Here is a 17127-nt window from a genome sequence, read left to right as displayed (position 1 = left end):
CAAATAGAGCCGCCAATAATTTTGCAATGACACCAACATTAAAATAATTCATCGTTTCTGTGACGTCATTCATCGCCAACTTACGAAAATAACGTTTTTCAAAGGCGAATTTTCCAAATGAAAGTGATGAATGAAAATATTGATTATATCGGGTGTTATGAACACTTCACGAGTCTAATACAATCCTTTATAGGTTGAGTATGTTAAATTAGATATTCCTCCCGTCTGACAATGATCCATTGCATTTATTATTTACCTTGCTAATTACGTACAAGGTTTATAAATCATTAAGTGGATTTTTGTGGTTCTTAACAGCTCCGTAAATGGCCAGACTTCCATATTCTTCTTCATCTTCGAAGAGATGTCAAAAAATTAAATGATTTTTTTGTATAAAATAATCGATTTCAATTTTAATAAATGTTATCCCGTGTGCTTTTTTAATATCAAGTTTTGGTGAACCTCGAATTTTCCTTATGAGCAAAAGTGCTCGCAAGGCTGCTCAAAATTAAGCTTCCTCTCTGTAACCTTGCCAGGATGGGGAATTCCTGTGTATTCATGGTCACCAGGTTGCAATTCTGCAAATAGCGTCTGATCAGCCAAATACATTCGTGGGCTTTTACTGCCACCATATATTAACCTGCCCGGACCTAAGTAGAGATTTTCAACGTGTTATCCTTGTTTTATAGTGGTAATTAATTACTTACGGAGCTTTATGAGGGCGAAAACGTGGGTGGCAATAACGTGTAAATACAAGCTTTTGTTGCCATCGCTGCACGACACCAATATGCTCACTCCTTTCAAGAACGTCATAAATCAAAAATCGTCAATTTTCAGTTGTGCATGTTTACGGAATGCCTAGAAAATGTACTATATCCCAGAAAAAGCGGCATATTTTTAACTTAATATTTACCCGCCACAGGGCAGAATATGTTGTTTTTGAATTTTGAAGAAAAGGTATTGTTTAATTTTTTTTTAAATATCTTTTCAATAACGTCATAAATCAAAAAACTTGATTTTTCAGGAGATCGTTTTTAAAGTTTAAAAATATAACACAATGTATTAAAAATAAATACTGTATCAAGCAACTTATTGAACTTTTTACTGTGCAACAGATCTTTTTAGGTAACCTGAAAGTTTTTACTCCATTTGAAAAATATTTAGTATATTTAAAAAAATATTAACAATATTTTTTTACAAAATGCAAAAACAACAGTTTCTGCCCTGTAGCGGGTAAATTATAATTTCAAAATATGCCGCTTTTGCTGGGATATAGTGCATTTTCTGGGCATTCCAAAAATATACACAGCTGAAAATTGTCGATTTTTGATATATGACGTTGTTGAATATATGACGATGTTGCTTCATGTTTGATAAATTACTTCAAAATTGGGACTTTTTGATGTGAGTGCAATTTGAATAGTCTTCGGCGTTTAATCGATTTCTGAATTAAGTTTGTAAAAATACAAACACGTTTATCAAATAGCTAACCAGAAAAAACTTTCTTATTACCTTAAAAAATCATTTTTACCCCATTTGGGGTAATTTACCACGGTTCCCCGACCGCTGGTGTGTACCTATATGTACATATTACACGAGAGATGTAGCACTCGCACGTCGGCCATTATTTCCCGTCTAGACGCGCAGCTACTCGCCCAGTCTGGGCGACGATTTGTCGATAACCTTGATTATCTGGACTAACCTTTAATAACAACCATCAATTTTTACTACACAAATAACAGCACGATAAAATTGCCTAAAAATCTTCACTCTAGTGACTTCCCAGTACAAAAAAGTAATGCTTTTCAAACGACAAAACAGTATTGTAGTACTTCTTCTCCGTCTTATTCCTCTGTTGTGACCCTTGCAGAAGCAATGACTCTTCTCCAGTTGTCCCTTGACTGCGCTGCGCGTAGCGCTCCAACCACCGAGGTGCCTGCTGCTGCCTTAATTTGATCGGTCCATCGTGTGGGGATCTTCCTCTCCCTCTCTTTCCCTCCAGGCTACCGATCACAACTAGTCGTTTCAGGCTATCCTCGTTGCCACGCGCAACGTGTCCAAAGAACTGGAGAATCCGTCGGGTACAGATATTGGCCAGAGTTAAGCCATCCAAGCGTAGTTCCTGGCGAATGGAGCGAATTGTAGTACAAAATTTTGAATGTGTCCGAATACTTGTTCACAAATCTGGATTATCACCAACTATCGCAGTTATTTTTCATATTATTATTATATTTTTTTCTTGAATGTTTTCCGCAGGTACTTTGTGGCAAATTTTATAAACTTTATAAAATTAATTAACTTTATTTTCACCACTTTTTTATTAAAACAATTTAACCTACTGGTTTCGACAATACCTTGTCATCATCAGGGTTTATTTAAAATAAAAAAAACATTAAAAACATTAAAATACTCTCACCAAAACCTTAAAAAAGTGTGTGGAAGTTTTTGGTGATAGTATTTTAATGTTTTTTATTTAAAATAAACCCTGATGATGACAAGGTATTGTCGAAACCGGTAGGTTAATTGTATTAATAAAAAAAGTGATGAAAACAACGTTAATTAATTTTATTAAACTTATTTACTTTTTCATCTCACCAATAGATGTCTCTAGTGAAGTTCTAGTGATTCAATAACAATGTTTCAAAAAAGTTGAGTTATTTTTTATATTATTTTTTGACATCTCATCACAGATGAAGAAGAATATGGAGGTCTGGGCATAAAAGAGTTTCTGCTCAGTAAAAAAGCTTCTTTTCATGTCACCAATAGATGTCTCTAGTAAAGTTCTGAGATTCAATAACAATGTTTCAAAATTGGTTCATGTATATAGAACTTCAAAGAATTCGAGTAGTATGGTTGTCAATAATGGGTAGCATTGGTGAATGTTACACGTGTGTAAAGTGATCACTTGAACCAGCCTATGACAGACATCAAACCCATAAATGCCCAGACTTCCATATTCTTCTTCATCTTTGATGAGATGTCAAAAAAAAGTATTGTAAGATTTTTTCACTGTTACATATATTCAATATTACCCTGGACTGGTACCTGGGCTGATCACCTTTCCTTCGTGTGTAAACGATCAAGATAACACTGAGTTTATATAACGCAGTGCCCTATGCACCATTGGTTTGCAGAAAAGGTTTTTTTAATTATTATTTAACATATTATGTTTAATACGAAATGTGTGCGTACTTAACTGAGCACAGGCAATCAAAATTTGGAGCGATTGTGTTATTTTCACAAAAAACAGACTTTTATCCGCGGCATACCAACTTATTACCACGGTACCTACACCAGTGTGCCTCGGCACACACGCACAGGAACAATTTTGTAGCACATCTTCTTCTTCTTCCTGTTCTTGTACTGTTCCGTGTCTGTCTGCTGTGCTGGTCGGGGTTGTGTGCGTCTGTGAACCGGCCAACGTCGAGTCGGAATCGGATCTAGCTGACTAATTGAACTAAACACTAATCCCTTTCACTGCCTACACCGGGGTACTTCTAGAAAATTTGGTGACTGACTTACAATCTTGTATTTATTTAGATTGGCAGTGACAGGTATATTGAAAGCTTTTAAATGTAAATTCACGGTAAAATCGGGTTACAATTTCATATTGTTTCACATTTTCAATAAATTTCGCAACTTAGTTTAAAAAAAAATTGCTTTGCAAGAGCAGATCTGTCGGGAAGCCTAGATGCTTCTGTATCAGATCTGGGCATACGGTGGGACAGCTTTCAATGTTGTTCTTGTAGGCCTTGTGGCCTGTTTTTAACCCGTAAGCTGCGGATCGCATCTATTGTCGTTTTTTATAGAAGTACCGTTGACTGCGGATCGCATGCATAGTCGTTTTTCAACTTTACGTACTTACATCAACACCTATGGATAATTTTTTGCACTTAAATTTGGTTCGAGGCATGGATGAATTAGTTCTCTTTGATTTACTGTCATAAAATATCAAAATTATTTTAATTTAGTGTCAACTTTATCGTGAATACTTCCGGTCGGCTCGTGCTCCGCAGATACGACAGCCGCGTCTTCTATACAGCCGCCATACTTTAGGCCGCGAGTCCGTAAATGTTAATATTTTTGTGTAAATACACCATAAAAACATAATAAGTAAAGTGCATTGTGTACTGTGAACATCTATGATGGATATCCAAAATATGTTTCACTACAAAAAATAGGCAAAAATATGCTTTTTTGTCAAAAATATTGTAATGTAAAATAATCCAGCACGGGACGGAAAGTTTGACACTCGAAATCGAGCAGCTTAGAGGTTAAGAGGGATCAGCCTCCTGCGATGTCGATTCCCAGCCGTAAATCCTTCTCTTTGGTGGTCTACCTTGAGTTAAGCCGTGCATTGCAATGTGGGGGAGTCTGGATGGTTCCCTTCTCTTCACACGCGCATACCATTGTCCCCTTCGTCGCCTTCCCCACCTAACGACATCTTCCATCTCGCATATTTCCCTTATCCTGGTATTCCTTATTCTATCTCGTTGACAGATATGCTCCTTAGAGCCGTATATCGCTCACTCCTTTCAAGAACGTCATAAATAAATAAAAACTTGATTTTTCAGGAGAACGTTTTTAAAGTTTAAAAATATAATACAATACATTAAAAATAAATATCAAGCCACTTATTGAACTTTTTACTGAGCAACAGATTTTTTTAGGTAAAACCTGAAGGTTTTTTCTCCATTTGAAAAATATTAATTATTTTTAAAAAATTAACCAAACAATACCTTTTCTTCCAAATGCAAAAACAACACTTTCTGCCCTGTAGCGGGTAAATATTAAGTTAAAAATATGCCGCTTTTGCTGGGATATAGTAAATTTTTTGGGCATTCCGAAAACATGCACAACTGAAAATTGACGATTTTTGATTTATGACGTTCTTGAAAGGAGTGAGCGATATGTTTAAAATTGTGATTTAAATATTTATGTATACAATTTATGTTAATAAAAAAATGTAGGAGAGATGTGTGGGTAAAATGTTAGATGTATGGGTAAAATGGTGAATGTTACACATGAACAGTTGAATTAAGTTTGCATTTGAACATTGAATGATATGGCGGTTCAACGCTTTATTTATTATGCACTTATTAACATGATAGGGTATCGGATAATTTTTTTTCCTTTGGTACCTACTGTATTTTTTTATATATTAATAAATTATATATTAATTTTTTATCAAGAAAGGTTATTTTTGTAACTAGCAACATTTTTGCGGATAATATATAATAATAAAACTATGTTAAAAATGTTAAGGGGTAAATACAGAATTCATTCTCAAATTCAAATTTATCCGTTTTTCAACCAATGCTCAAACTATCTCAAATCTTGAGTTTTTCCACCAATGCTCAAACCATCTCAAGTTTTGAGTGTTTCAACCAATGCTCAAACCATCTCAAGTTTGAGATGGTTTGAGCATTGGTTTTCTCTGTCTATATGGAATGCACGCCCCTGCATCTCAAATCTTGAGTTTTTCCACCAATGCTTAAACCATCCCAAGTTTTGAGTGTTTCAACCAATGCTCAAACCATCTCAAACTCGAGATGGTTTGAGCATTGGTTTTCTCTGTCTATATGGAATGCACTCCCCTGCATCTCAAATCTTGAGTTTTTCCACCAATGCTCAAACCATCTCAAGTTTTGAGTGTTCCAACCAATGCTTAAACCATCTCAAACTTGAGATGGTTTGAGCATTGTATTTTCTGCCTATATGGAATGCACGCCCCTGCATCTCAAATCTTGAGTATTTCCACCAATGCTCAAACCATCTCAAGTTTTGAGTGTTCCAACCAATGCTTAAACCATCTCAAACTTGAGATGGTTTGAGCATTGGTTTTTCTGCCTATATGGAATGCACGCCCCTGCATCTCAAATCTTGAGTTTTTCCACCAATGCTCAAACCATCTCAAGTTTTGAGTGTTTCAACCAATGCTCAAACCATCTCAAACTTGAGATGGTTTGAGCATTGGTTTTTTTCTGCCTATATGGAATGCACGCCCCTGCATCTCAAATCTTGAGTTTTATCAACCAATGCTCAAACCCATTTGAATATTGAAGCGGCACTTTATTTTGCCTCTCATATTAAATACATACTTACATTTTCTTGTTTTTTTGTTGTTGTTTTTATCAGCTCCTTTCACAAAACAATCAAAGCATACCCCTGATAGGTACCTCCTTTATCGTCGAGAGACGCGACATGGCGTGATATTGCGTTACCAACCGAACGTCAATGAAAAACAACCAAGTCAGGATAATCAGCTAAAATCATTCGTACAGACGAAAAGGTCAATACGGAGATAACCCCTCTCCATTCTGGAAACGCTGACAACCGCTTCCAAAACTATTACATATCGCTCACTCCTTTCAACAATGTCATATATAAAAAATCGTCAATTTTCAGTTGAGAATATTTTCGGAACGCCCAGAAAATGTACTATATCCCAGGAAAAGCGGTAAATTTTTTAAACTTAATATTTACTCGCTACAGGGCAGAATGTGTTGTTTTTGCATTTTGAAGAAAATGTATTGTTTATTTTTAAAAAAATATACTACATATTTTTCAAATGGAGAAAAAACCTTCAGGTTTCACCTAAAAAGATCTGTTGCACAAAGTTCAATAAGTGGCTTGATATTTATTTTTAATACATTTTATTATATTTTTAAACTTTAAAAACGATCTCCTGAAAAATCAAGTTTTTTGATATTTGACGTTGTTGAAAGGAGTGAGCGATATGTTATGTGAATACTTAAACTTCCACATTTTTCTTCATCTTATCATTTCGTTGTTCATCAATTCATTGTAAAATGTGCCCTAGGCACGGGAAAATTATTGTAATTCTTCGTATAGTGAAATATGGAAATAAATATATTTTTTTTAAATAATAATTTAAAGACCAAAGCTACTTTTCACGACACTTTTTGTGCTATGACGTTGAAGATTTAAAATATTTTAATTAAAAATATGCATAAGGGGAAACTATATAATTCATTTTAGGTACCTACTTTCAAAGTCATATCTGTCTTCCGATAACAAATTATCTGCTAAAGTCATGAGCCGTAAGTACATTTTTTATACAATTTTTTTGTTTTTTTTTTTTAAAGAGTAATATTTGTGCTTTTTTATTATTTACACAAATATTTCAATTTCTTACTATTTCTGTGAGCCTGGGTGGCTCATTATTAGAAATAGGTATCAAATTGTGGCCGAGTGGGTTCGAACCGAGAAACTCAGACTAAAGAGTCCGCGACCGCAGTCCACGGGACCACAACCCGACACACATATCGCTCACTCCTTTCAAGAACGTCATAAATAAAAATAAAAACTTAATTTTTCAGGAGAACGTTTTTAAAGTTTAAGAATATAATACAATGTATTAAAAATAAATATCAAGCCACTTATTGATGTTTTTATTGTGCAACAGATCTTTTTAGGTAAAACCTGGAGGTTTTTTCTCCATTTGAAAAATATTTTGTATATTTAAAAAAAATAGTTAAACAATACCTCTTCTTCAAAATGCAAAAACAACACTTTCTGCCCTGTAGCGGGTAAATATTAAGTTAAAAATATGCCTCTTGCTGGGATTTAGTACATTTTCTAGGCATTCCGAAAACATGCACAACTGAAAATTGGCGATTTTTGATTTATGACGTTCTTGAAAGGAGCGAGCGATATACATACTAAACATGTAAATGAAAATGAAAATTGCAGAATCCGATGGTTTAATTTGAATGCTGAAATCTACAATTTTTCCTTATCTCGGATGTGTTGTTTTACGAAGTACCTACCCGTTCCTTGAAGCATAGATAAAAGGTTACGGTGTCATGTTAATGTACGTTTCGACAGGAAGTTTACGTAGAGGTACCTACCTACCATAGAAATACATTTTTTTAAAATTACCCAACGTCCAAGTGACTCTGAAATCTAGCTACGGCTTATGCGACGCCACTAATCATGACCCTACTCAGGCTTTTTAAGTTTTATAGCCTATGCCTACTCGTGAGTGGATTCACTCTTTATGTTTAAAGTTACTATAACTTCATGTAATTCATGAGTGAAAATTCTAGGCAAAAACACTAGCTGGCCGCGTGGAACATTTATTACTCAAGGAATCATCTTTTTTTCAAAAGGTCTGATTCGTCAAGTTGGCAGTTTTGACCATAGAAACATTATCTCTGACTTGTTTCAATTCTTATTTCAATATTCAAGGTTTTTTTGAAATTTTGACATCTTTAATACTTAAGGAAGAGGTTAGAAACGATGAAAAAATTAGTATTTTATTATCATTTATATTTGAAGCACTGACTTATTTAGATTCTTACGATTTTTTTGAAATTTGCTAGTGTTCTTGCCTAAAATTTTCACTCATGAATTACATGAAATTATAATAAAATATAATAATAAAACCCTTATCCGCACCCCAATGGTGCATAGGGCACTGCGTCATATAAACGCAGTGTTATCTTGATCGTTTACACATGAAGGAAAGGTGATCAGCCCTCCGCTTCAGGTACCAGTCCAGGGTAATATTGAATAAATATGACAGTGAAAAAATCACTAATATTTATTTGACCCCCCTTGGGAATCGAACCCGGGACCTCCAGAACGGTAGCCGAGCGTGCTGACCATTACACTACGGAGGCGGACAAAAAATGACGGACATTAAATTATAGTAACTTTAAACATAAAGAGTAAATCCACTCACGGGTAGGCATAGGCCATGAAACTTAAAAAGTTGAAGCCTGAGTAGGGTCATGATAAGCGGCGTTGCATAAGCCGTAACTAGATTTCAGAGTCACTTGGACATTAGGTAATGCAACATATTTTTTTTTTTTGACATTTTCAATACAAGGAAGAGGTTAGAAACGATGAAAAAAACTAGTTTTTTTATTATCATTTATATTTGAAGCACCAACTTTGTCATTTTCCATTTCATAATTAAAATGTAACTTTGTTTTAAAATCACTATAAAATCATCATCAAACCCTTATCCGCACCCAATGGTGCATAGGGCACTGCATCATATAGACGCAGTGTTATCTTGTTCTTAACATATGAAGGAAAGGTGATCAGCCCTCCGCTTTAGGTACCAGTCCAGGGTAATATTGTATAAATATTAGAGCGAGTGTTTTTGCCTAGAATTTTCACTCATGAATTACATGAAATTATAGTAACTTTAAACGTAAAGAGTAAACCCTCTCACGAGTAGGCATAGGCTGTGAAACTTATAAAGTTGAAGCCTGAGTAGGGACATGATAAACGGTGTTGCATAAGCCGTAGCTAGATTTCAGAGTCACTTGGACGTTAGGTAATTCAAAATATATATATATATATACATACTTATATAAGTACACACTTGTACACTTATATAAGTATACAAGTGATTTCACTCTAATATATATATATTAGAGTGAAATCACTTGTATTTATTATAACCCCTCCCTGGGAATCGAACCCGGGACCTCCGATACCGTAGCCAAGCCTGCTGACCTGATTCAAGATATGTAAATGAAATATTCACTAGTAAAAATGAAATACAGTCGAACTCGGTTATAGCGAGGATGAAGGGACCGACTGAATTTGCTCGTGAAAATCAAAAACCAAAATGTCAACGAATGCTTCCTCGTTATATCCGAGATCTCGCTATATCCGTGCTCGTAATAACCGAGTTCAACTGTAATAAATAAAATTCTTGTAACAAATGTTACAATATAATTTTTTAATTAATTTATTTGAAATATTTGACAAGAATTTAAAACGTTATTGGAAATTGTATTTATGAAGATTTTGACAGAACTTAGAATTATGTTATCTTGGGTCAGTCATGATTACAATGTAAAGTCTAGATAAGTTATAATATAAGTTAGATTTAACCTTCAATTGGTCGCGTGATTCCACTGCGACTTAACCCTTACACGGTCGCAATGCCGAAGATTCACAAATCGCTCACTCCTTTCAAGAACGTCATAAATAAAAAATCGACAATTTTCAGTTGCGCATGTTTTCGGAATGCCTCGAAAATATACTATGTATATCCCAGCAAAAAAGGCATATTTTTAACTTAATATTTACCCGCTACAGGGCAGAAAGTGTTGTTTTTGCGTTTTGAAGAAAAGGTATTGTTTAATTATTTTTTTAAATATACAAAATATTTTTCAAATGGAGAAAAAACCTTCAGGTTTTACCTAAAAAGATCTGTTGCACAATAAAAAGTTCAATAAGTGGCTTGATATTTATTTTTAATACATTGTGTTATATTTTTGAACTTTAAAAACCTTCTCCTGAAAAATCAAGTTTTTTGATTTGTGACGTTCTTGAAAGGAGTGAGCGAAATGGGAGCAATAGATTTTTGTCACGATGTTGGTTTATTGGCTAATAAATCAACATGAAAAATCACAAGACTATCGGTAGCATTCTTATTGAAATCTGTAGAGAACTAAGGGAGATATGAAGGTTTAAACTTTACATATTTGAATAAAACGAAAAACGTGCGTTCGCATACGTCATCAAATTTCCGTCATCGAACGTTTTATGACGTCATATGATTTATTGTCTGCGGTTATAGTAGTAGTGTGAATTGTTTGTTTACCACTACACTACCATTTGTGTCATACAAATATGTGGGGAAGGGGGGTGGGAGGGTGGACCATAGACATCAACGAATAGAGCCGCCAAAAATTAAGCAATGTTACCAATATTAAAATAACTCCAACGTTTCTGTGACGTCATTCATTGCCAACTTACGAAAATAACGTATAAAATAAGAAAAAAATGTACCACTTATTTTTTTTTAAATATTGAATTTAACTGAATTTTCTTTAAATCCTTCTACATAACAGGTAAGGATATTTTTGTAGAAAGGGTATAAAATATTTCTTTCATAATTATAAATAAAATTATTTTAGCCATTCAAAATTATTCATGGGTAGAAAGATGAATGTTACACGTGAATAAAGTGATCACTTGACCAGTCTGATAGGTCATTAGCCCAGTAAATCATACCCTAACTAACAAACTAACTAACCATAACGCCGGATAATACTGGAGTAGGCAGAGATAATGATGTCATTCATTACCAACTTACGAAAACAACGTATTTACGAAGACGAATTTTCCACAAGAAAATGATGAATGAAAATATTGATTATATCGGCTGTTATAAACACTTGACGAGTCTAACACAATCCTTTATATGTTGAGTATGTTAAATTAGATATTCCTCCCGTCTGACAATGGTCGCGTGATTCCGCTGCGACTCATCACTCGCTCGGTCACAATACCGGAGATTCACAAATAGGAGCAATTGTGTCGTCTACTTTCAAAATACGCCAGATCCATTTTTATAAGATTTTAACATAAATACTCTATCGGAATGCCAACTGTGGGTTAAATTGCTTAATAAATCCCTTACCGCACCCCAATGGTGCATAGGGCACTGCTTCATATAAACGCAGTATTATCTCGATCGATTACACATAAAGGAAAGGTGATCAGCCCTCCACTTCAGGTACCAGTCCAGGGTAATATTGAATAAATATTAGAGTGAAAAAATCACTTATATTTATTAAAACCCCCCTGGGAATCGAATCCGGGACCTCCAGAACGGTAGCCGAGCATGCTGACCATTACACTACGGAGGCGGACAGAAATTAAATTGCTTAAAATATGTAAATACTTGAACACCCTGCTAAAAAATACTTAAAAACAGCGTTGTATTTTAAATTCCGCTATTTTCATAAATTTGTCTGCCTCCGTAGTGTAATGGTCAGCACGCTCGGCTACCGTTCTGGAGGTCCCAGATTCGATTCCCAGGAGGGGGGTCAAATAAATATAAGTGATTTTTTCACTGTAATATTTATTCAATATTACCATGGACTGGTACCTGAAGCGGAGGGCTGATCACCTTTCCTTCATGTGTAAAACGATCAAGATAACACTGAGTTTATATGAAGCAGTGCCCTATGCACCATTGGGGTGCGGATAAGGGTTTTATTATTATTATTATATTCATACAACTTGCTTTCTGACCCATGTCGTCCAATCAGAGAGCGAGGATAGGTAAAAAATTATGATGACGTCATTATCGGATGGTATCTCGTGTTTTATTTTTAAATACTGAAAAAAATCCAAATAAACGGGAAAATTCTCTGTTTCATAATATTTTATCTAAAGATAGATAAATCTTTGAAATATAAATATTACCCGGAGAATTTTGCATTTTTTGTAAAATCGACTCACATGGATCTGGCGGATTTTGAAAGTAGGCGACACAATTATCTAATGAAAACACGCCAACATAATGGTAGGTCATTAGCCACTTCTGTGCTACGAATCCATGTTGACAGTTCCCTCACTCCTTTCAAGAACGTCATAAATAAAAAAACTTCATTTTTCATGAGAATGTTTTTAAAGTTTAAAAACATAACACAATGTATCAAAAATAAATATCAAGCCACTTATTGAACTTTTTACTGTGCAACAGATCTTTTTAGGCAAAACCTGAAGGTTTTTTCTCCATTTGAAAAATATTTAGTTTTAAAAAAAAAATAATTAAACAATACCTTTTCTTCAAAATGAAAAAACAACACTTTCTGCCCTGCAGCGGGTAAATATTATGTTAAAAATATGCCTCTTTTGCTGGGATATAGTACATTTTCTGGACATTCTGAAAACATGCATAACTGAAAATTGTCGATTTTTGATTTATGACGTTCTTGAAAGGAGTGAGCGAGTTGTGGATGTCTTCATAAAAAAGTTACATTTCCAATATTGCACAAAAAATTCTTAAAATGCAAATCTGTACATATATTTATATATAACTAACTAACCATCACGCCGCTGCCCCGCAGGTGTAGGTAGGGAGAATCGAACGCCACACCACACTGTCTTTGCAAACATTCTTCGCCTCTTCTACATTCATGCACCTCCTCATACATACCCGACGATTATTACGGCTCCTGCATACTTACATATGCACAATACAACAGCTTGAAGGGGATTATTGTCATTTAATTGTATATGAATAAATGTCCGCCTCCGTGGTGTAATGGTCAGCGTGTTTAGCTACCGTGCTTGAGGTCCTGGGTTCGATTCTCAAGGGGGGGGAAATAAAAAATTGTGATTTTACACTAAATATTTATTTAATATTACACTGGACTGGTTCCTGAAGCGCAAGAGTGATCACTTTGCCGTCATGTAAGTAATGATCAAGATAACACTGCGTTAATTCGATGCAGTGCCCTATGCACCATTGGGTGCGGATAAGGGTTATAAGTAATGAGTAAGAATAAATGTTGTTTTTATGAATAAAAGTCGGATACTTTTTGAACAGACCTCGTATATTATAATATTCAGATATTCTTGTCACCGATCATACACAATATTCAATTATTCATTTCTTTTTTACAATGTTTACCACACATCACTCGTGTTTTCTTAGAGGAGAAGGTTTCGGGCTCCTTTCTGAGGATAAATTGAAGGGGGGACCCTTAGAGGAGAAGGTTTTGGGCTCCTTTCTGAGGATAAATTGAAGGGGGGACCCTTAGAGGAGAAGGTTTTGGGCTCCTTCCTGCGGATAAATTGAAGGAGGGACCCTTAGAGGAGAAGGTTTTGGGCTCCTTTCTGAGGATAAATTGAAGGGGGGACCCTTAGAGGAGAAGGTTTTGGGCTCCTTTCTGAGGATAAATTGAAGAGGGGACCCTTAGAGGAGAAGTTTTTATGAATAAAAGTCTGATACTTTTTGAACAGACCTCGTATATTATAATATTCAGATATTCTTGTCACCGATCATACACAATATTCAATTATTAGTTTCTTTTTTACAATGTTTTCCACACATCACTCGTGTTTTCTTAGGATTAATTGAAGGGGGGACTAATTTCTGAGGATAAATTGAAGGGGGGACCCTTAGAGGAGAAGGTTTTGGGCTCCTTTCTGAGGATAAATTGAAGGGGGGACCCTTAGAGGAGAAGGTTTTGGGCTCCTTCCTGCGGATAAATTGAAGGGGGGACCCTTAGAGGAGAAGGTTTTGGGCTCCTTTCTGAGGATAAATTGAAGGGGGGACCCTTAGAGGAGAAGGTTTTGGGCTCCTTTCTGAGGATAAATTGAAGGGGGGACCCTTAGAGGAGAAATTTTTATGAATAAAAGTCGGATACTTTTTGAACAGACCTCGTATATTATAATATTCAGATATTCTTGTCACCGATCATACACAATATTCAATTATTAATTTCTTTTTTACAATGTTTTCCACATCACTCGTGTGTGTCAAAAAATGTTTTGATTTAAACAGTTTTTTCCTGTTGTCGACCTTAAATAAAGAAAAAATGTGTACATTAGCTTGTAAATTAATCAAAAGATCTAGATACATTGGAATGACGCACGAGAATCGATACATTATAGATAGATGTACGGTATCGAACAGATTAGTTCAAACAAAACTTTTTTTACAACATTTTGAGTGTGTTCACAAAATCTGGATTATTTTCATATTCTTTTTTCACATATCATCAAAGATGAAGAAGAATATGGAAGTCTGGGCATTTACTGGGCTGACGACCGTCATAGGCTGGTTTAAGTGATCACTTTACACACGTGTGACATTCACCAATTCTACCCATTATTGACAACCACACTACTCAAATTCTTGGAAGTTCTGTATATATTAACCAATTTAGAAACCTTGTTCTTGAATCACTAGAATTTCGCTAGAGACATCTATTGGTGTCTAGACATCAAAGATGAAGATGAATATGGAAGTCTGGGCATTTACTGGACTGACGACCGTCATAGGCTGGTTTAAGTGATCACTTTACACGCGTGTGACATTCACCAATTCTACCCATTATTGACAACGACACTTAAAATGTTTTAAAGTATTTTTTCAGTTTATTTATTTTGGATCATTGACTTTTTTTATTTATGCCCGTTCATTCTTCGCCTCTACATAAATAGAGCTCTGTGATAACACCATTACAAGGACTATCCTGATTAAACTGTTTTCTTCCAGTGATGACATCCCTGGTAGTGACATTCCTCCTCAGCCTTATCGGAACCATCACATTCCTCTTCACGGACACCTTCAACACAACATTATTATCTGTGAGTATTTTACTTTCTTTCTAAAAAGTAAACTATTTTATTATATTTTGTTATGGTAAACATATATTTAACATCGATAAAAATTAAAGTTTAATGCTTTTGAAAGTATAGATTTATTTAATAAATTACTATCCACCTTGAAGTCTGTACTTTCTCAGCATTTCTTCTTCATGTTATAATGGATAAATGTAAACGTTGTATTTCACTCTCTCTCGCTGCTCGCTGATTGATGGTGTGTGAAGGAGACGTTTATATACCAGTTACTCTATTTACCAGGGACTCTTAAAGGAGAAGGTTTTTGGCTCCTATCTGAGGATAAATTGAAGGGGGGACCCTTAGAAAAGAAGGTTTGAGGCTCCTTTCTGAGGATAAATTGAAGGGAGGACCCTTAGAGGAGAAGGTTTTAGGCTCCTTTCTGAGGATAAATTGAAGGGAGGACCCTTAGAGGAGAAGGTTTGAGGCTCCTTTCTGAGGATAAATTGAAGGGGGGACCCTTAGAAAAGAAGGTTTGAGGCTCCTTTCTGAGGATAAATTGAAGGGAGGACCCTTAGAGGAGAAGGTTTGAGGCTCCTTTCTGAGGATAAATTGAAGAGGGGACCCTTAAAAGAAAGGTTTTTCGCTCCTTTCTGAGGACAAATCTAAGGGGGGACCCTTAGAGGAGAAGGATTTAGGCTCCTTTCTGAGGACAAATTGAAGGGGGGACCCTTAGAGGAGAAGGTTTGAGGCTCCTTTCTGAGGATAAATTGAAGGGGGGACCCTTAGAGGAGAAGGTTTAAGGCTCCTTTCTGAGGATAAATTGAAGGGGGGACCCTTAGAGGAGAAGGTTTGAGGCTCTTTTCTCAGGATAAATTGAAGGGGGGACCCTTAGAGGAGAAGGTTTGAGGCTCCTTTCTGAGGATAAATTGAAGGGGGGACCCTTAGAGGAGAAGGTTTGAGGCTCCTTACTCAGGATAAATTGAAGGGGGGACCCTTAGAGGAGAAGGTTTGAGGCTCCTTACTCAGGATAAATTGAAGGGGGGACCCTTAGAGGAGAAGGTTTGAGGCTCCTTTCTCAAGATAAATTGAAGGGAGGACCCTTAGAGGAGAAGGATTTAGGCTCCTTTCTGAGGATGAATTGAAGGGGGGACCCTTAGAGGAGAAGGTTTTAGGCTCCTTTCTGAGGATAAATTGGGGGGGGAACCCTTAGAGGACCCTTAGTGTTTTTTCCTCTTCTATTTCTCCTCTTATATCCTTTTTATTATTACAATGCCTTTTGTTTGTATGTTCCAAAATCACTCGTAAACGAGTGAAGACTTATTTTTAAAAAAGTAGTGCATTGCACACGTCGCTCACTCCTTTCAAGAACGTCATAAATCAAAAATTGAATGTTTCGAAATGCCCAGAAAATGTACTATATCCCAGCAAAAGAGGCATATTTTTAACTTAATATTTACCCACTACAGGGCAGAAAGTGCTGTTTTTGCATTTTTAAGAAAACGTATTGCTTAATTATTTCTTTAAATTTACTAAATATTTTTCAAATGGAGAAAAAACCTTCAGGTTTTACCTAAAAAGATATGTGCACAGTAAAAAGTTCAATATGTGGCTTGATATTTATTTTTAATACATTGTATTATATTTTTAAACATTCTCCTGAAAAATCAAGTTTTTTTTATTTATGATGTTCTTGAAAGGAGTGAGCAATGTGTACAAACTGAGAAACCGTGTGTGGTCTCACTATCATTTCAAAGCATTTTGAAAAAGAAACCCTGTCAGTATTGAAATATGTGCCTCACTTAAACTACAAAAATGAATGGTGTTACGATTACAGAATATGATGTTGATAAACAACACAAAAGCCTTTGATCTGTGGAGCAGGCCGCCAGTGCACCCCATCCTGAAGGTCCACATATTCAACTACACAAACCTGGATGAGTATATGGCCGGAACGGAAGACAAGCTGAGAGTTGAAGACCTCGGACCTTATGTGTACAAGTTAGTACCAAACATACCATATTTTTCTTCATAATAATCTCATGTGAAAAG

At 35.5% G+C, this 17127-nt stretch overlaps 1 protein-coding gene across 2 annotated transcripts in view; it reads left to right on the top strand.

Moving 5' to 3' along the window:
- LOC148309983 (scavenger receptor class B member 1-like) overlaps positions 1-17127 on the top strand; it is a 53643-nt gene that overhangs the window by 22681 nt on the left and 13835 nt on the right. For both annotated transcript variants that reach the window (XR_015837455.1, XM_088259204.1), the window contains exons 3-4: positions 15011-15102; positions 16913-17076. Coding sequence is in view for 1 of the 2 variants with exons in the window: in XM_088259204.1 (XP_088115330.1) it covers positions 15011-15102; positions 16913-17076 (256 nt within the window). In the remaining variant the exon portion in view is untranslated. The remainder of the gene's footprint in view (positions 1-15010; positions 15103-16912; positions 17077-17127) is intronic.

This window comes from Brachycentrus maculatus, unplaced genomic scaffold, assembly GCF_059751285.1.
Source record: "Brachycentrus maculatus isolate JH-2025_06_01 unplaced genomic scaffold, ASM5975128v1 h1tg000114l, whole genome shotgun sequence".
Classification (NCBI taxonomy): Eukaryota; Metazoa; Arthropoda; class Insecta; order Trichoptera; family Brachycentridae; genus Brachycentrus; species Brachycentrus maculatus.
Note: the sequence above shows the minus strand (reverse complement) of the source record. Positions and strands in the feature narration are given on the sequence as shown.